Source organism: Arachis hypogaea, chromosome 13 (genome assembly GCF_003086295.3).
Source record: "Arachis hypogaea cultivar Tifrunner chromosome 13, arahy.Tifrunner.gnm2.J5K5, whole genome shotgun sequence".
Classification (NCBI taxonomy): domain Eukaryota; kingdom Viridiplantae; phylum Streptophyta; class Magnoliopsida; order Fabales; family Fabaceae; genus Arachis; species Arachis hypogaea.
In genome coordinates, this window is record NC_092048.1 from 18,404,650 (window position 1) to 18,426,406 (window position 21,757).

Here is a 21,757-nt window from a genome sequence, read left to right on the forward strand (position 1 = left end):
CAACCGTTGGAAAGACGAGATGATGTTTCTTCTTTCGGTTCTCAATCTTGCATATGTGATTGACCCAAAGACTACACCAATTGCCGATGCCACTGAAAACGTCACACCGGAAGAGAAAGAAAAGATCGTTCAATTGAAGAAGAAACGTGATGAAGATACTTTCGCATGTCGAGGTCATATCCTCAACACTTTATCCGATCGACTCTATGATCTCTACATGTCAATTCAATCACCATTAGAGATTTGGAAGTCTTTGGAAGAAAAGTACAATACCGAACGACAAGGAACAGATAAGTTTATCATGATGAAATATTTTGAATTTATTATGAATGATACTATGCCTGTCATGGATCAAAGTCATGAATTACAAATCCTTGTAAGTAGACTTCGTGATCTACAAGTGGTGATCCCTGAATCATTACAAGTTGGAGCAATTATTTCAAAATTGCCTTCATCTTGGAATGGTTATAGGAAGAAACTTTTACATCTTGGTGAGGACTTCACAATTGAGAAATTACTAAGGCATATACGTATAGAGGAGGAAACTCGAAAACGTGATGCTGTGTATCTTTCTCAAAGTTCTAAAGTGAATCATATTGATGAAAATAACATCAATAAGAAGAAAAGAAAGTTCTCTAAAGATTCAAAGCAAGATAAGAAGAGACAAAGAGAGTGTTATCATTGTCACAAGAAAGGACACTATATCAAAGAATGTAGACTTCTGAAAAAGGAAGCATCAAAGACCAACTTAGTGGAAGAGAAGGATCTAATTGCTATGGTTGTAGAAAAAGTACAAAACATGCATATTGACATGGTTACAGAAGTCAACATAGCAACACAAGGAAAATCACTTGAGTGGTGGTTAGATTCTGGGGCTACTGTTCACGTTTGCAATGATCGCAACCAATTCAAAACATATGAAGAAGTGAACAATAGAGAAGTCTTGATGGGCAATGATAACTCAGCCAAAGTTTGTGGTCAAGGAAGTGTGGAATTAAATTTTACATCTGGAAAGAAATTAAGTTTAATAAATGTACTTCATGTTCCAGATTTGAGAAAAAATTTAGTTTCTGTTAGTCTCTTGTGTAAGAAAGGATTCAAAGTTGTAATGGAATCCGATAAAGTGATCTTGCTTAAGAATGATGTATTCATAGGAAAAGGATATTGTACTGAAGGCATGTTTAAACTTAGTATTAATAAAGTGAATGTTTCCTTGTATGTTGTTGATTCTTGTGATTTATGGCATAGTAGATTAGCACACTTAAATTACAAATCAATTGAATATATGCAAAAGAATAACTATATTGATCTTAGTAACAAGGATTTTAATAAGAAATGTGATATTTGTATACAATCCAAAATTACTAAGAAACCTTTTCCTAAGGTTGAAAGAAATACACATTTATTAGAATTGATTCATAGTGATATTTGTGAACTAAATGGCAATATTACTAGAGGAGGAAAAAGATACTTTATAACCTTCATTGATGATTGTTCTAGATTTACTTATGTGTATTTGCTTAGAAATAAAGATGAAGCTTTCGAAATGTTTAAGAAATATAAAATGGAAGTAGAAAATATGCATAATAAGAAAATAAAAGTTTTTCGTAGTGATCGAGGTGGAGAATATTTTTCTAATGAATTTGATCACTTTTGTGAATTACATGGTATTGTGCATGAATTTTCCGCTCCATATACTCCGCAACAAAATGGTTTGGCGGAAAGGAAAAACCGTACCTTAGTGGATATGGTTAATTCAATGTTACTAAATGCAAAATTGCCTTACAATTTGTGGGGTGAAGCATTATTGACATCATGTCATATCCATAATAGGATACCATCAAGACATAGAAAGGTTTCTCCTTATGAAATTTGGAAAGGAAGGAAACCTAATTTAAATTATCTTAAAGTGTGGGGTGTTTAGCCTTTTATCGAGTTCCTGATCAAAAGAGAACCAAATTGGGGCCAAGAGTCATAAAAGGCATTTTTATAGGATATGCTCAAAATTCTAAAGCATATAGAATATTAGACTTAGTGTCTAATGTAGTTGTTGAATCAAGAGAAGTAGAATTTATTGAAAATAAATTTATCAATGATTCAACTTCTAATTCTGAGTATCTCAAAAATGATACTAATATTTCACAAGAAATAAATAATCAAAATAATAAACGTCTAAACGACAAAGAGTTGATTGAACCAAGGAAGAGCTTGAGAGTAAGAAAAGAAAAGGACTTGGGTCCAGATTTTATTTCTTCTCAGGCTATCACCTTTTTGGTAGAAGGAACTAGGAATTCTGTAACAAACAAGATTCCTATTATGATGAACATAGAGGGTGATCCTCAAACGTTCAAAGAGGCTATGGCTTCAAGGGATTCTGCTTTTTGGAAAGAAGCAATAAACGATGAAATGGACTCAATATTATCTAACAATACTTGGGTCTTGGTTGATTTGCCTCCAGGATCAAAGCCTATAGGATGTAAGTGGGTATTTAGAAGAAAGTATAACACTGATGGTTCATTACAAACCTTTAAAGCAAGGTTAGTGGCCAAGGGGTTTAGACAACAAGAAGGTCTAGACTATTTTGATACCTACGCACCTGTGGCAAGAATGACTTCTATTAGGGCTCTTATAGCATTAGCATCCATACATAAGCTTCATATACATCAAATGGATATTAAAACGGCTTTTTTAAATGGAGATCTTAATGAAGAAATTTATATGGAGCAACCGGAAGGCTATGTGCTACCCGGAAATGAAAAGAAAGTTTGCAAATTAATTAAGTCTTTGTATGGGCTAAAACAAGCGCCTAAACAATGGCATGAGAAGTTTGATTCAGTGGTGTTATCAAATAGCTTCTCACATAATAGTGCGGATAAATGTATTTACTCAAAATTTACTAAAGATTATGGAGTAATTATTTGTTTATATGTTGATGATATGTTGATCATCGGAACAAATTTAGAAGGAATTCGTATAACAAAGGAGTATCTAACTTCTAAATTCAAGATGAAGGATTTGAGTGAAGTTGATACAATATTAGGCATAAAGGTGTATAAGAATGAAGTTGGCTTTACTTTAAGTCAATCTCATTATATTAAAAAGGTATTGGAAAAGTTTGATCATCTCACAATTAAAGAATCCAATACGCCGTATGATCCTAATCTTAAATTAGAAGGAAACATGGGAAGACCTATAGCACAATTAGAATATGCTAGTGCTATAGGAAGTTTAATGTATGCAATGCATTGTACTAGACCTGATATAGCATTTGCTGTGTGCAAATTATCAAGGTTTACAGGAAAGCCTAGCAATCAACATTGGAAAGCTATAACAAGAGTTCTTGGTTATCTCAAGAAAACCATAAACTTGGGATTACATTATAGTGATTATCCCGCAGTTTTAGAAGGTTATTCCAACGCAAGTTGGATTACAAATCTTAGTGATAACAAATCCACTTCAGGATGGATTTTCACCATAGGTGGTGGAGCAATAAGTTGGGCCTCAAAGAAACAAACATGTATTACACATTCTACTATGGAGGCTGAGTTTGTAGCTTTATCAGCCGCAGGTAAAGAAGCGGAATGGTTAAGAAATTTGTTATATGATATAAAGCTGTGGCCACAGCAGACGACAGCCATTTCAATCTTCTGTGATAGTGAATCAACCATGTCTCGAGCATATAACAAGGTTTATAATGGAAAGTCTAGACATATAAGTTTGAGACATGAGTTTGTGAGGCAACTAATAGATGATGGTGTAATTACCATTACTTATATAAGATCTCAAGGAAATTTAGCAGACCCTTTGACTAAAGGTTTGTCAAGGGATAAAATCAATGAAACTACTGCTAAAATGGGATTAAAACCTATTATTGCTAAATGATGGGAACCCAACCTTATTCTAGTAGACCACTAGTTTCAAGGTTTAATGGGTAATAACAAGTTATTTAGCAATTGGAGCACTAAGGTATAGGATTTAGTGCTATTTACAATAAATTAGGAGGGTGAGTTTAAACTCTTAATGGAAATGATAATATTATCTATCAAAAGATTCCACCTATATGAATATAACTCTAATCGAGAATTTTAGAGGTTTTATTCTCGTAAATATTCATGAAACCAGGATGAGCACAAGGCCATATAAGTGCTTAAAATTGTAAACTCTTGAACTTGGAGGGTATAAGTAATGTGTGTGATTTTTGGTACTAGCATATGGAGTATAGGTTTAATCGATTAGACACCTATTACTTCGTTAGAACTTTAAAATTTACACTAAAAGAATGTTTAATCTTAGTGACACATTCTTTATGCATATACTTGTATGACATTTAAATTTTGTAAATAATGGGGATTGAAGGGTATTTACAAATTTGATTAATTAATATTATTAATATTATTGATATTATTATTAATATTATTAATATTAATAAACGGTTACTAGCCGTTTAGTACCATTTGGTTGAAAGGACACAACCTTTTAAGGATTGTGTGTGTTCAAAACATTGTATCTATTGGCTAAAGGGACACAACTCTTTAAGAGTTGTATATGTTCAAAACATTGTATCTATTGGCAATAGAAAAGACACAACCATTTGTATACGTAACTAATCATAATTGCTACGTGCAATATGTATAAATAAGTCCTTGTCCACTATTTCAAAAAAAAAGTACTAAGTGTACAATTTACTCAAGAGATTTTCTTTGTTCAAGAGAGTTGAGATTTTCTTACTATTGCTAATTAAGAAATTCTTAGGTTTCATTGTATCTTGGGAGAGTATTGTCATCAACCCTATAGCAACTAAGTGTGGGAACAAATATCTCTCTAAAGAAAGCGATCTAATCGTGCCTTGAAACCACTACATAAATATAAAATTTTGTCATCTTCTCATACTCATATACCCAACAAATATTATTCTGGTGACTAAAAATTATTCTAAAGAAATATTTTTGTCTGCTAATTCATTAGAACTTGGTGATATATTCAGTGATTTCAGTTTTTTGGTTACAGCTTTCATGAACTTAAGACTAATGAGATCAATCTCTATGAAAAAATCAAGAGATCTATTTTTAGCATTTGTCTTCAAAGTGCTTCAGATGAGGATGGTTTCACAACACAATTTTTTTCAGTTTTATTTGGACATTATGAGTGGTGATGTTTTTAAGGCAGTTCATAACTTTTTTGGTGAAGGTAAAATTCTCAAGACGTTTAATCACACACAAATTTGCTTGACCCCTACGATCATAGATGCTAAAAACATGTCACAAGTCAGACTTGTTAACTTATCCTCAATTTTTATAAGATTATTTTTAAAATTCTAGTACATAGACTTTAGGAGTTTATGAATAATTTAATAAGTCCAAATCAGAGTGCATTTTTAAAAAGTAGATTAATTTCTACAATATTCTAATAGCTCATGAATGTGTACACTACCTCAAAATTAAGAGGTGCGAATTGTAATGTGAAATGGTGATTAAATTCGATATGAGTAAAGCATATGATAGAGTTGAGTGGATTTTTTTATAATTCATCATGGAGATTAAATAAAAAAAACTAAAAATGAATATTTTTTATGTGAATGATATTATGAGATTATTTTTGATAATATGTAATTATAAATTTAATTTATTCTTTATAATTTTATGTATTTATTTAGATTGTATTATCTGATTAATTTTATTTTTTTAAAAACAGAAAGGTAGCGAGAGTACAGAATGACAGAGAAAAGAGATAGATAAAGATAAATAAAGATGATAGAGAGAGTTTGTTAATTTTAGCGAAAACAAATTTATTTTAACTTTAACAAAAGAATATCTCATAATTTGTCAAATTAGTAATATAAAATTTATAAGTTACATATAGAGTAGGAATGATAGAGACAAATAGAAGCTACAGTCCCATCACTCATACTTGTAAATCGCGACAACACTACCGATACATATTAGCTTCTATATATTGTTATTTAACACATATACATTAGGATTTAAGATATATATCTTCAAAATTTGAGTTTATTTTCTTCATTTTAAAGGTTATGGTTTTCGATTTATAATTTATGCTTTATAATTTAGGAATGAGTGTTTTACACTTAAGGTTAAAATTTATTATTTCGATTCAAAATCTATGATTTACTAATTTATTAAAGTTTATGATTTAGATTTTACTGTTTAAAATTTGTATGGTTTAGGATTTAAGAGTTCATATTTTATGGTTTAGAGATCATATTTTAAAGTTTAGAGTTTATGATTTAAAATTTATGATTAATGATTTAAGTTTTATGGATTAGAATTTACGATTTAAATTTAAAGTTTCATATGTTAAAATTTGCGGTTCATGTTTTAGATTTTAAAAATTAAAGTCTAAGATTTAAAATTTATGGTTTAGGATTCAAAATTTAGAATTTAAAGTATAAAGTTTACGTGTTATGATTACAGTTAATATTTTAGAGTTTAACATTTAGGATTTAGGGTTTATGATTTATGGTTTAGGGTTTATAATTTAGATTTAATATTTTTTAGAATTTAGGTTTTACGATTTTGAATTTTAGCGTAATCAAATAATGCTTTACGATACGCAACTTAAAAATTATATTTTAAATTTAGAGATTTAATAGAACATTTAATCACTCCAAGATGACTCATTTTTTAAAGTCGTTTTTTAATGATAATCTAATATTTCCACGAAGAATCCTTATAAACTAATTATAACAATTATTATGAAAATATTGTTGTTATTATACTTTTTATTTTTTGTCAACGTTATTACCAACGACGGATCTATACACATGCTAGTGTCTGGGGTTGTCCTATTATTATTTATTTGTTTCTATTAAATTGTTAAATTTGTCCCTATATTAGATAAATATATAAAAATTATTTTATTGAATATGACTCTCTATATAAAATTATTGTTTTGATTAAATTAATCTTATAAAATTATTTTATTAAACTCAATTTTTACTTTATTAAAATAATTATCAATTTCAAACATTTTTATTAGACAGTTAATGTTGGGCCAACCGTGGAGAGCTCTCGACCACCGGAGAGATTTCGGGGAGGAATCAAACGAAAGAACATAAGATGAGAAGACACCACATCCAACTCAAAACCTTAAAGTATCAAGTTAATGGGTCTCTCATCTTATAAACTCATCACCCTTCCTTACTTTCTTTGATGTGGGACTAACTTCAACACTCCTCACACTTGCAACACTAACAATCTCCCCCCCTCAAGTGTGAGCCTCCACATCAAGTATCAACTCCCCCTCTTTCTAGCTCCTCCACCACATGAGTATTCGTTCATCACACCGCTGCAAAACACCGCAGGACACGCCGCCCGGACCACCTTTGTCGGGAAGACTTTCGATGCTTCACCTTGAATACTCCTTAAAACCAGACCGATTAAATAAAAAAACGTGTTGTTGGGGGGGGGAGGGGAAACGCGTCGGGGAGGGGGGGAGGGGAGGGAAAGGGGAAAGGGGAAGCCAGCCCCTCACCGCCGCGCCCAGCCCTCACCGCCAGCTGCGTCCAGCCCTCACCGCCTCACCGCCCAGCCCTCATCTCTTCGCCCAACCCTCACCGTCGCGCCAGCCATCCATGCCAGAGGAGAGAGATCGGACAGAAAGAGACGCAAAGAGGGAGAAGGACTCGCGTTGCTGCTTCTTGCCGCCTAGCCACTGAGGGAAGCCAGCGCCACCGTCGCCGCTGCTCCTCGCCGCCTCGCCACTGCTCCTCGCCGCATCGCCGCTTCAGCTTCTTGCGGTTATGGGTTCTGATGATGAGTTTGCCGGTGGTCCTACTTGGCCTTCTGCATTTGCTTCTTTGAATTTCTGATTTGGCTTTGTGCTTTTCTGTTGAATTTGTTGATTTGGCTGTGTTGATTTGTTGATTTGTTGCTTTCTGTTTTTGCTTGTATTAAATTTGTGCTTGAATTTGTTGATTTTCTGTTTCTTCTTCTCTGTGTGGAGGTGGAGGTGGAGGTGGGGGTGGGGGTGGGGGGAAGGGAAGACGGGGAGGGGGAGGGGACGTGGGGGTGGAGGGAAGGGAACGGGGAGGGTGGGGGGAAAGGAACGGGGAGGGGGAGGGGACGCGGGGTGGGGGCAAGGGGAGACGGGGAGGGGACGCGGGGTGGGGGTGGGGGAAGGGGAAAGGGGGGAGGGGGACGGTGGCGGCGTTGGTGGTGCTGTTGGTGGAGGTTGTGGCGGTGGTGTTAGTGTTGGTGGTGGTGGTGGTGGAGGATGTAATTGTGTTGGTAGTGATGAGGGTATTTTTGTCTAAAAAAATAAAAAGGACGATTTTAATACGAAAAAAATGTTAAGGATGATTCTAAATCGAAAATTAGACGAGTGACGATTTCGATTCTGACTGAAAACCTTTGGGACCAAAACCATACTTATCCCTATAATCAACTTAAAGATTTTAAGTCTCCACAATTATTTTACAAAAGTAAATATTAAATTTATTTTTATATACCTTGCGTTAATTTAAGAGACATATTTTTAGTATTTAATAACAAGAGAGTGATTTGTTAGATATTTTATAAAATCAGTAACTTGCGTATTTCCAACTATTGCTAATAAATTCTTTGATTTAATTTAGAATTTATAATTCTTGAATCACAAAGTCAGATGGAATCAATGTGTTTGTTTATTGTTTTGTGGTCAGAATTAGACACCCAAATTTTATAAAGTTTATGATGAACAGTTGTGTTCTTTCCATCAAAGAACAGACCAACTGCTAATATAATTAATGAATAATTACAACACCACCCAAACTAATTTCTATATTAACAAATTAGACCACAATTAGAATAAAAATTCTAACATTCTCCCACTTGATCCAACATTTGTTACGTATAGTCTGTAATTACATACTATGTTTAAACAATTAAGACAAATTACACGAATCATAGCAGTAGGTTCTTATTAATCGAATATTACCTTTTATGTATTACAATGTAACATCTTCTAATTGAATAAACTCTTTATGTGGTATTTCTGTAGGAATAAGCCCAATGCTTATTCTAGGTCCTTCACTGAATTTTATTTGTCATTCTCAATCATGTATGCGCATATATATTAACCAAATGAGAAACAAACAATAATTAGAATTTCATATCCAAATATGTCATATGATATAACATAAGTCATATAAGTGACGTTACAGAACATAAACCCATACTAGTAACATGATCCTTAAACAATTCTGGTGGCATGCCTTTTGTCAAAGGATCAGCTATCATCTGTTTAGTACTAATAATATGCTCTATCCATATCTCATTAGACCCAACTCGGTCTTTAATGGCTAAGTACTTAATATCGATGTACTTACTTCGACTACTACTTCTATTATTCTTAGCCATAAATACAGCAGCTGAATTGTCACAATATATTCTTAATGGCCTAGAGATACAATCCATAATCTTAAGCCTAGAGATGAAATTCTTTAACCAAACACCTTGTGATGTAGCCTCAAAATAAGCAATAAACTCGGCTTCTATGGTAGAAGTGGCTACAAGTGATTGTTTTGCACTCTTCCAAGATACTGCTCCATCAGCAAGCATAAAGATGCATCCTGACGTTGACTTCCTAGAATCAACACATCCTGCCAAGTCTGAATCTGAGTATCCAACAATTTTCAAATTGTCGGTTGGTCTATATATATATTGGTCCCTTGAAGGTACCTTAAGACCTTTGTAGCTCTCCAATGGATAATTCCTGGATTACTTTGATATATTCCTAACATACTAACAGCAAAAGCAATGCCAGGTCTTGTACAAACCTGAGCATACATTAGGCTTCCAACGGCTGAAGCATAAGGAATATTTTACATCTGTTTCTTTTCAAGTTCATTTTTGGGACATTGATCTAAACAAAATTTGTCACCTTTCACAATAGGTGCAACACTTGGTGAACAATTTTACATTTTAAACCTCTCAAGAACATTATTAATATAGGCTTCTTGAGATAAATCTAAAATTCTTTTATGTTTATCTCTATGAATCTTTATGCCAATGACATAAAATACATCACCCACATCTTTCCTATCAAAATGTCTAGAGAGAAATTATTTCACTTCATGTAACAACCCTAAATCATTTGTTGCAAGCAAAATATCATCTACATATAAGATGAGAAATATGATCTTACTCCCACTAACCTTGTGATATATACATTGATCAGAAATATTCTCAATGAACCCAAATGAAAAAATCACATTGTGAAACTTCAAATACCACTGCCGGAAAGCCTGCTTAAGACTATACATTGCTCTCTTAAGCTTGCAAACTAACTCCTTACCAGCACTTGAGATAAATCCTTCGAGTTGTCTCATATAGATCTCTTCTTCCAAATCTCTATTAAGGAAGGCCGTTTTCACATCCATTTGATGCAATTCCATGTCAAAGTATGCTACCAATGCCATAATAATGTGGAAAGAGTTTTTCTTTGAAACAAGAGAAAAGGTTTCCCTGTAGTCAACTCCTTCCCCTTGAGTAAATTCTTTGGCAACAAGTCGAGCCTTGTAGAGCTCAATATTGCCTGATGAATCCTTCTTGGTCTTAAAGACCCATTTACAACCAATGGCCTTTTTCCCATCAGGCAATTCTACAAGATCCCAAATTCGGTTATTTGCCATAGAATTCATTTCATCCTTCATAGCATCTAGCCATAAATTGAAATTACGACTTTCTATTGCTTGTGAAAACGTCGTTGGGTCATTTTCATTACAAACATCATAGTCAGACTTAGCAAGATACACTACATAGTCACTAGAAATTGCAAGCTTTCCTATTCTTATTGATCTTCTTAATGTTGCATCATTACCTCTTGTAAAGGTAGTGGCAAAATAGGTTCTCCCTCTTCTTGAAGTTGCTCTTGAGCAATATGTTCTTGAACAACATTTTTATTATGAAGAGTTTGATCCTCCACCATATGATCTACTTGAACATTATCTTCATGATGTGGAACATCAGTAATAGGTTGTTTTACATTAATCCTATCTGTATGGGTATTGTATTGAACAATCACTCTTGTACATGGAGATGTTTGACAAACATTATCATTCTCAACAACTTTAAGAGGATGATTTCTCCCACTTTCCACATCATGCTTTAAAAACCTTGCATTTCTAGATTCAACTATTTTACTTGAATGTGAGGGACAATAAAATCTGTAACCCTTAGACTTTTTTGCATAGTCGATAAAATATGCACTTATCATCCTTGGGTCCAACTTCCTTTCTTGTGGATTATAAATCCGAACTTCAACAGGACAACCCAAATGCGTATATGATTCAAACTAGATTTCCAACCTTTTCATAGCTCAAATGGCATTTTAGAAACTGCCTTTGTTGGAATTCTATTTAATATATACGCGGCTGTCTTAAGGGCTTCACTCCACAAGGATAAAGGAAGATTGGAGTTACCAAGCATACTCCTCACCATATCCAGCAAAGTCCTATTTCTTCTTTTAGCTACACCATTTTGATCTGGTGTACCAGGCATGGTGTATTGTGCCACAATATCATGCTCTTGAAGATACTTTACAAATGGACTAGGTGCTTGTCCACTTTCAGTATATCTCCTGTAGAATTCTCCACCTCTATCTGATCTCACGATCTTAATTTGCTTTCCGCATTGTTTCTCTACTTCAACTTTATAAACTTTAAAAGCATCCAATGCCTCATATTTATTATGAAGCATATAGAGATACATATATCGTGAATAATCATCAATAAAGGAGATGAAATATTTCTGACCACTTAAGGACATATCAAGACAACATATGTCAGTGTGAATTATTTCTAATATGTCAGAACTCCTCTTAGCACCTTTTTGAGACTTTTTGGTTTGCTTTTTCTTAATGCAATTCACACAAGTATCAAAATCAGTAAAGTCTAGAGGTTCAAGAACCCCATCACTTACTAATTTCTTCATTCTTTCAATGGCGATGTGTCCCAATCTTCGGTGCCATAACATGAAAGATTTTTCATTCATACCATTACCATGCATAACCATAAGACCGGATAGAATATTATTAGCTAAATGGACTTTGAATAAATCACCAATTAAAGTAACACATCCAATAATATTAGAATTTTTAATAATGTCAACATAATCATCATAAAAATTTATACATAATCCTTATTTTACAAGCATAGATAAAGAAATTAAATTTTTAGAAAAATCTGGAATATAAAAGGTTTTTTCTAAATCTAAAATACAACCAGTACTTAATACAAGCCTAAATATTCCAACAGCTTTCACACGTGAATACATCCGATTGCCCATATAGATGCTTAGTTCACTTCCTATCGGTTTTCTTTTCCTTATGGAAACCCTGCATAGTATTTGAAATATGAATTTTAGCACCAGAATCAATCCATCAAGTGTCATGATATATTTCAACAAAATTAGATCCAAAACACACTGAAGGAATAAGATCACAAAGGTTAATACCTTTCTTTTCAAGCCAAACTTTAAATTTTGGGCATTCCTTCTTCATGTGTCTTTTTTTTACAAAAGAAACACCGTGCACCTTCTTTCTTCATAGGATGGGATACAATAAACTTTCCTTTCTTCTTATGAGCTTACTTTTTACCACCCTCATTTGTCACTAATAGTGCACTTTCACCAAGTTCCTGAATTAGCCTTCTTTCCTCTTGCACACACATCACCAGTAATTCATTAATGGACCATTTTTTCTTATATGTGTTATAAGAAATCTTAAATGGTCTGTACTGGATAGGAAGAGAATTCAGAATAAGATGCACCAGAAATGAGCTAGAGATCTAAACCTCTAAAGCTTTCAGTTATGCTGCAATATCTCTCAACCTCATGATGTGTTCACGCACACCTCTTACGCCGGTAAGCCTCATGGATGACAATTGCGCCATTAGGGTGTTTACAAGTGCCTTACTAGAAGATTCAAATTGTTCATCAATAGCCTTCATGTAATCATTGACATTCATGTAATCAGGAATTGAACCTCGGATACTAGCTGAGATACGAGACTTAATGAACAGCATATTTAAACGGTTGGATTTCTCCCACCATTCGTATAATGCTACCTTGGCTTTAGAACTAGCATCAGTAGGTGCCGGAGGCTCTTCCCTACGAAGAGCATAGTCAAGGTCTGCACATCCTAAGTGAAAGAGAATCTTATCTTTCCATTCTTTATAGTTGTCACCACTTAACAAATGAACTTCAGATACAGTTTCAGATATTATTACTGCTGCAAATAATAAATCATGCTAACATTACTCAACTTTAAGTAGGCACATCAAAATCCATAACATATGATAATACATGCCAATGCAAGTCATATCAAAATAAATATAAATCATAGTGTCATTAAAATCTACCTGTGGTCAAAGATTTTAACACGCATAATATTCACTATATTAACTAAAGTATTGAAACTAAAAAATAAAATACTACTTCTTAATACATGTAGGCTAATTAAGAAATAATAAATATTTTCTATTTCAATCTAATTATATGTGAATAACATAATAAATTCATGTGGGTAAGTTCATTATATAATTCACAATAATTACAAATATATTATATTAATATTTATGTAATTTCTTTAAATATTATTATTATCAAGGATGCTGTGGCTACTCCTCAATAAATCATATATTAATCACAATATGATATGTAGCGGAAGAATTTATATTGCATGCAAATATAAGTATTAAATAAATAAATTCAATAACATGTATAATATTAGAAGCGAAGATGATCTAGTGGACTACTATTTTGTTAATATTTAAAAAATCCAAGTTCAAACCTCCCTCAAAACAAATTTTACAATTTTATAGCAAATCAAATGAAGTCCAACATAAAAATCAAAGAAGTGGGCCAAGAAAATTTTTCTTCTTCACTTTTTCGTTTCCCATTTCATTTTTTTTTAAATTGAGAAAACCTAGCGGAATCATGAAAATCATGCCATTATGAAGAACAACTACCACACAAATTTAAAGAATTTTTTTTGGAGTATTTTCTATTATTCTCTCTTCTTATGGTGCGTTAATTTCAGTTTCAATGATTTTTCTTACTTATTCCAAAATTCATACTATACATTTTTCTTTTGAAAACAATTAATCAAAATAATGCATAGTAATTAAATTTTGAAATGGCAAGGCGGAGACAACAAGGCTCTAATACCACATGTTAGATATTTTATAAAACCAGTAATTTGCGTACCTCCAGCCATTACCAATAAATTCTTTGATTTAATTTAGAACTTCCAATTCTTAAATCAACAAAATCAGATGAAATCAAGGTGTGTTTGTTTATTGTTTGTGATCAGAATTGGAGACCCAAATTTTATAAAATTTATAATAAACAGTCGTGTTCTTTCCATCAAAGAATAGACCAACTGCCAATATAATCAATAAATAATTATAATACCACACAAATTAATTTCTATATTAACAAATTAGACCACAATTAGAATAAAAATTCTAACATAATTTAGTTACTTTAATTTCATTTATTAGTTTTTCTAACTTTTGGCATCTAATAACTAACTTTATATTTTTTTTTATTGTATTATATGCAACTTAAGTATTAATTATCGCACTTAAATAGAATTTGTATTTTTTTTAACTAATTAAAAATATAAAGACATATTTATTTATTGATATTTTTTTTTAAGTTAATTTTAATTTTGACAAAAAATATAGTTAAAAGAATTTTTTAATATGAATATTATAATAAAAAAAATCCTTTTTGTGATTATATTAAGGGTGAATTATTAAAAATGAATTATACACGCAATCCAGACTTCATCCACAAACTTTGTTAAACCAAAAAACACACTTTTAACCTATTCACTACCAATTCTTGTGGGGCGTTAGTCCATTATTCCAAAAAAAAAATTAAATCCCACCACATTCACTACCAATCTTTGTGGCCCATTAGTCCATTATTCCACTTTATTTAAAACTTAAAAGTTGTGGAAGAAGATTGTGTGTTCGTGTAATAAGTTGAACCCGGATGTCATGTTAGCAACTCAGCCTTTACCAGTAAAGGGTGGCCCTTGGAAGGACATATGTCAGCTGAATATAAAAGAACCGCGGATTCGTGATAAAGTGGTAAGTGGACTGGCAATGAAAGTAGACAATGGTATGCAGACTCGATTTTGGGAAGATAACTGGGTTCAAGGTGGTACTCTGAAAGGAAGTCATCCGAGACTCTACTCTATTTCCAGTCAGCAAGGACTTGTCATCGGGGAGTGTGGTTTTTGGGATGGGCTTGATTGGATTTGGAATTTTCAATGGAGGAGGGCACTGTTCCAATGGGAGCTGGAGCTTGTCAATCAACTGCATGAGAGGTTAAGGCCAGTGAGGTTGTCATCAGGTAGGGAGGACAATGTGGTGTGGAAGTTTGAAAATAAAGGTATTTTCTCTACTAGTTCTGTGATCCAGGCTATACAAGCGGAGACATTATCAGCTGAGATAACGAGTTATAGCTTCACGAGTTCCATTTGGAAAGGTTTCGTTCCTCCGAGAATTGAGCTCTTTGGGTGGTTTGTGCTAGTGGGTAGAGTTAACACCAAGGAGCGGCTGACTAAACTAGGAGTCAACATTCTGGGGGATAGTATGTGTGTACTGTGTACCAAGGAATTAGAATCTGTTGAGCATTTATTCCTTAGGTGTGAGGTAACATGGCAGGTGTGGTGCAAGTGGCTGAGGTTACTAGGAAGGGAGTGGGTGATTCCCGGAACTGTTAAAGAAATGTTTGAGAGTTGGCATGGAATGCATAATAGACAACAGGGGAAGAAGGTGTGGATGTCAGTGTTCTTTGCAGTGATTTGGAACATCTGGTTGGAACGGAATGCACGAATCTTCAAGAATGCAAGAGCAAGCCTGGAGGTCATACACACAAGGACGTTGATGAGCTACACGGAATGGAGTGGTGGTGATCCTGGGGGAGGATGAGAGTACTGGGGATAGTAGGGGTTGGTTTATTTGTTGGTAGCTAGTTATGTGTCTTCTTTTTTCTTTTATTTGCTCCACTTTAATGTGTTGAGCTTCCTTTGTTTCAAAAAAAAATTTAAAACTTAAAAGTTTTGTTGGTGGCAAATAATTTACTATACGCACAAGCAAAATTCAAACTTCCTGACACTTATTTAATCACTAAACCAATCTAACTTGGTTTGTTTTTGGTATTATTGTAAGCCTAACCATTCTTGTTGGGCTGGACTTGGCCCATATGTAAGGAATGAGAAAGTATCCATCCAGAAACAAAGGCTTCATTTTCGGAAGCTCCCACTTCACTTCGAATTATGTTTATGTAGTAACATCACAACACACTTCCATTTTCAGAGCACTGTTCTTGTTCCTGTATAGAGATCTCTCTATAATCTGTATCCTTTCACCACAGAAAACACCTGCTGGCTGCTTCCACAGTCCACACGGTCCCAGAAACTTTCACTCCCAAAAAATAACTGTAACCGTTACAGCGGTTTCTTTTGTCCCTTTCACTCTTCTTCATCATTACGCTACTCGCAAAATCCCTCTTACCTTAATTAAATCCAAATAAAAAACTCAAAACCCCACAAAAAAATAAACAATAAATAACATAATAAAATTTTTAGAAAAAGAATCAATATGTTCCAGCGAAGAAAACCTAGTACAGGTAACTTGCCTGTTTCAACCTCGGTTCCAGAATTAGAAACTCCAATGCCTTCATCATCTTCTTCCGCTTCCAAACCGACGTCGTTTTGCGACTCACTCTCCTTCAAGTCCTTACTCTTCTCTTTCTCTCTCCTTCTCAACCTTTACTTGATCTTCCTCCTCTGCTCCCAAAGAGTCCCACCAACAATCTCCACGCGCTCCTCGACATTCGTGCCCACCACGCGCCCCTCAACATTCGTGCCCACCACGCGCAGCCATATCCTCTTCGCGATCGCCTCCTCCTCCGTTTCCTGGCCCCGCCGCCATCCCTACCTCCGCCTCTGGTACTCTCCAAACACCACGCGATCACTCGCGTTCCTCGATTCGCCGCCAGCTTCGGATTCCTCCTCGTCCTCCTCTTCGTTGCCATCGGTGGTGATCAACGGCGATACCTCACGGTTCCCGTACACGTTCCGGGGAGGGCTCCGGTCGGCGATCCGGGTGGCGCGTGTGGTGAAAGAGGCAGTGGAGAGGGGGGAGAAGGAGGTGCGGTGGTTCGTGTTCGGCGACGACGACACAGTGTTCTTAGTGGAGAATGTAGTGAGTGTATTGTCGAAGTACGATCATGATCGGTGGTACTATGTTGGGAGCAATTCGGAGAGCTATGAGCAGAATGAGAAGTACTCGTTTGAGATGGCGTTCGGTGGTGGCGGTTTCGCTGTGAGCCACGCGCTTGGTAGGGTTTTGGCTAGGGTTTTGGATTCTTGCTTGAAGAGGTATGGCCACTTGTATGGGAGTGATGCTAGGATCTATTCTTGTGTTGCTGAGCTTGGTATTGGATTAACACATGAACCTGGCTTTCATCAGGTACCAAAAAACTTTCTTTTTTGGGTAATTGTTTTTATGATTTTGTTGTTTTAACTACTCTGATGCTGATCAATGCTAGAAAAACTAGGAATTATTCTTAGAGGGAATTGGGTGATCCCAAGCTCACATGCAAATAGAACAAACTGCTACTCTTTTTGCTTACTTGATTAGTGCTCTTTAGTTACTTGAAAGCTATATCCTACATATGTTAAGTGTAAGATGGTTTAGGCGTTGATGTTTAATTGTTGATGTGGTTGATGGTAGACTAATGTCGAATTGGCTGGTCTATGTAGTAAGAAATGTTATATTGTACTATTTGTAAGATGTGTAGTGAGAAGAGCCATATACGAGTAGGTGAAACGAAATATGAGGTGGAGTGAAACACATTATTATAAGCGCATGACCATTGAAAGAATACTCTATTTTTAATAGTGCATGATTTGTAGAGTGATTAGATTTGGATATATAGATATCAAGGCTAATCGTTAGAAACCTATCAATGTGGGATGTTTTCTACTCTCTTAAACAATGTTTGTGATTTTTTATTTTGAAGGGAAGAGGAAGGAAAGGGCTTGAAGTGTAAAATGGACTTAAGTGTTTATACTTCAAACCCTTCATTTCCCTGGTTTTTCCTAATCAACACTCATAATCTTGTTACAGTATGCTTCTTTGATTAGACTGGGAAGGTGGAATGAAGAAATTGGAAAATGAAAGGGGGATAAAAGAAGAAAAATGGGGGTTGGGGGAGTAGGCTTGTTATCTATTAGATGCGGTTTTTCTTTCTGCTAGAGCTTTAGTACGTACTGAACTGCCCATATCTGTTTCACTTCCGACGGTATTCCTTCTTGAATGTTGAAACTTGTTATGAATTAAGAATTATGTAACCTGAAATGTAATTATGTAAGCTGAGAATGTAATTATCATGTTAGGTTGCTTGTGCATCGTGTTGTCCTTTTAAACATACCTTGTGTTCAATTTTGCTGTTTTATTTGTTGTTTGCCTTCTTCATACTTATTCTTTGTAACACTAAAACTGTAATTTTGTCTTCCATGGACATGAAATAAGGAACAGATAATATTAATAATTATACTGATCTGGCTTGTATTTTTTTTTTTTTGGGGTTAAAGATCTGGCTTGTGATTTTATCTTACTAATTCTTTATTACTATTTCAAGCAAACATCCTAGGCTATTTTATGGTTTTAATTCTGGTTACCTTTTCTGTATCTCTATTGAAATAATTTTTACTTGCTTCTTTTGATACCAGTTAGATATGCGGGGTGATTTGTTTGGGATTCTAGCTGCACATCCATTATCTCCATTATTGTCCCTTCATCACTTGGAGGCAGTGGAACCTCTCTTTCCCAACATGAACAGAACACAAGCCCTTGAACATCTTATGGCAGCTGCAGCCGTAGACCCTGCAAGGATTTTGCAGCAAACTGTGTGCTATGATCGTTCAAAGTCTTTAACTTTCTCGGTTTCATGGGGTTTTGCCATCCAAGTTTTTGAAGGAAATGAATTTCTCCCCGATCTTCTTCAAGTGCAGAGGACTTTTGTGCCGTGGAAGAGGGGTAGCAAAGTTGTTGGCAAATTTATGTTCAACACGAGAGACTACCCTAGAGATCCTTGTCAAAGACCTTTTCTCTTTTTCATGAAAAGTGTTGAATACGATAAAAGTGGCATTTGGAGTAACTACACCAGGCATGCTGTTGGGAAATGCTTTGAAGAATCAAATTCGGTAAAGCAGCTGAAGAAGATTATAGTTTTCTCGAGGAAGCTAGTGCTTAATGTTGAAGAGGTATTGTTAAAATTAGCATTAAAAATCGTTGATCTAAAATCTTTTAATTATTATTTTTTTTGGTCATGTGGGCATTCCTATTCTGGGTATTTTGACTTCATGTTGCCTTATTGGATTTTGTTACAGTTGAAAGCCCCTCGTCGGCAATGCTGCGATGTTTTGCCGTCTTCCAATGAAACAACAATTATCCATCTTAGACATTGCGGAACTGATGAATTGATCTCCATGTACCAATAGTATTCCTTTTCAGTTGTCATCTCTCTCAAAAGCTTTGAATTTCTTCATGAGCATGAATGTTTGGAGGACAGTTCCCCGAGGTGGGTGTGTCTTCTCTTAGGTGGACCATGAAACTTAGCTTTGATGTTATAGTTTCAAAATCCAATGTGAGGTATATAGATTTGTTTTCATCATTCTGCAATTCTCAATTAATTTTGATCACACATTCTGAACACTAATAAGTTTCTGAAAATAACACTTGGTGCAGAGAAAGGATCCATGACCTCCTTCTACAAGAAAAACGTGTGCTAGTAGATTCATAAAGGATCTCTTGGTGTATGGTGCTCAACCCCTCACAACTTTGCCTCAACTTCATGGATCTGTAAAAGTGTCCGGAGACCACATTTAAATTAATGGTGATAGATTAGGTATACAAAAGTAAAACACCTATTTTTTGGTGTACAAATATCATTTTCCTTTTTTATTTGCTGCGTAGTAGTTTTGCCATCTAAGTTTCCATGCAGCTGTACATATTTTGGTTTCTGTTTTTCTAGTGTAGTTAAATCACATGGATGCTGCTCCATGTATTGGAGTGAGGAAACTTCTCAGCCTTATCACTTCTACACACCCATTTTTTATCAGTTGTTGACACTTCTAGTCCAGTGTTGGATCAATATATTGTGCGGACCGTGAAAGGTAAAAAGGAACAAAAGGAGTACTTTAGAATGTGATCCTAATAAGGGATGTGTCCCTGAATACAGAAAATATGCAGAAATTATGATAATAAGGGATTTGTTAATATTACATGCATACATTAGAGTTTGCTGGCTGCGTAGTAATCTATGGAAAATAAGTGAGAAATATGTGAAGAGGATTTTTTTTGAACAAAAAGTATTTATTGATTAATTTTTTGTACTGCTTCTATTTGGTACTTGGTAGCACTAAATTCTAGTATATAATATTATTATTTGGATTTTTAGTATATAAAATAAAATAAGTGAAATTACAGAGACCTACTAAATGAAATTTGGTTGAGTGTTCTCTTTTACTATATGTAAATCGTGAATTTAAACCTCGATCTACGCAAAAACTAATAAATCGTGGAATTAAACCACAATTTTGCGTCAAAGAAATTCGTGTAAATCTTGGTTAAGTTTCATGATTTATGATGTCTCTGCTAGTTTATAAATTGGGTGTAGTTTCATGATTTACCACTATCAGTGAGTGTCCATAATTGGTGGTTATTACTTATTATTCATGATTCACCAATGAATAAAATGCAAATAACTAGTGGATTTGCTCCACGATTTATTAGTTTTTGCTTAAATCAGATATGCATATAATAAAAAAAGAAGACACGCATGTAACTAAATTTTATTTCCGTAATTTTTGTTATTTTTTATTCTATATAGGAAAGAAATCCTTATTATTTCCAAGTTACGTGCTTAAAAATTTAAAGTCAAACTCAAACGTGTTAGCGGTGTTGCATAATCCCAGGACGTCGACGTGAAGGTATGAAGCCTGTTATAACATATATACGTTGTGACTTGTGAGAAATTTGACGTGGACTTAATGTTCAATTTGTCTCTCAATTTAATTTCTTAAATTTTAATTGTTTTTATTTAATTCTAAAATTTCATAAATGTGACTCACATTAGTTTATAGAATAATTTTCAGCACATAAATATTAATAGAGTGTTGACATAGACAATTAGATTCTACCTTGGCGTTTAAATAGCGAAAAAATAATGTCTTGTTTTGAGAGAAAAATTTTTAATTAACTCCACTTAGAATGTTATTTTTGAAATATTTGAGTACCAAAACAAAAACAATATCATTTTATAGAATCTAATGTGACATCTGAATATTCACGTCAGCATTTCATTAATGTCTCTACATCAAAAATTATTTTAGAATAAATCACATTTACAAAGTTTAAAGATTAAATAGAAGTAACTAAAATTTTAGAAACTAAATTAAAGTTCTCGTACAATTTGAAAGACTAAATTGAATGTCATCTCTCTTTAAGTCAGGGTTGCCATTTTTATACGCTGGTCATCATCGTATCTGACAAGTATATTTTAATAATCCCATGGTAGCCGTAGGGAAATTTCCAGCTTTATTTATTTTTATAGAACAGGAACCGAAAAGAAAAACTAAGTCCAACAAGTGTGGAGAAAAAAATGTGAACATGTCATCTTGAAGGGGTACCGTTTTAGAAAAGCTGGAAACACGTGCCAATTAGTTTGTGGTG

The 21,757-nt window shown here is 34.2% G+C and overlaps 2 protein-coding genes across 3 annotated transcripts; one reads left to right on the plus strand and one right to left on the minus strand.

The window, feature by feature from the left end:
• Positions 1 to 12,805: 12,805 nt before the first annotated feature.
• LOC112732854 (uncharacterized) lies at positions 12,806 to 14,214 on the minus strand. Its single transcript, XM_025781661.1, has 2 exons — positions 14,205 to 14,214; positions 12,806 to 13,227 (listed from the first exon to the last, which is right to left on the minus strand). The coding sequence occupies exons 1-2, from the start codon at positions 14,212 to 14,214 to the stop codon at positions 12,806 to 12,808; spliced, it is 432 nt and encodes a 143-aa protein (XP_025637446.1).
• A 2,066-nt stretch (positions 14,215 to 16,280) lies between these two features.
• LOC112737557 (uncharacterized) lies at positions 16,281 to 20,325 on the plus strand. Of its 2 annotated transcripts, none has more exons than XM_025787516.3 (4): positions 16,281 to 17,488; positions 18,754 to 19,287; positions 19,414 to 19,675; positions 19,772 to 20,325. In XM_025787516.3, exons 1-3 carry the CDS (start codon positions 16,616 to 16,618, stop codon positions 19,522 to 19,524), a joined length of 1,518 nt encoding a protein of 505 aa, XP_025643301.1. In that variant the 5' UTR covers positions 16,281 to 16,615; the 3' UTR covers positions 19,525 to 19,675; positions 19,772 to 20,325. The 2 variants fall into 2 exon arrangements, with proteins under 2 accessions (XP_025643301.1, XP_025643302.1); XM_025787517.3 differs by having other exon boundaries at positions 16,329 to 17,488; positions 19,414 to 19,604.
• The last annotated feature ends 1,432 nt before the right edge of the window (positions 20,326 to 21,757 follow it).

Bases quoted from the DNA above. Each gene is read 5' to 3' on its own strand.
- LOC112737557 (XM_025787516.3), top strand. From the start codon at position 16,616: ATGTTCCAGCGAAGAAAACCTAGTACAGGTAACTTGCCTGTTTCAACC. The intron at 17,489-18,753 runs GTACCAAAAAAC...TTTTGATACCAG, and splicing joins ATGAACCTGGCTTTCATCAG to TTAGATATGCGGGGTGATTT. The intron at 19,288-19,413 runs GTATTGTTAAAA...ATTTTGTTACAG, and splicing joins TAGTGCTTAATGTTGAAGAG to TTGAAAGCCCCTCGTCGGCA.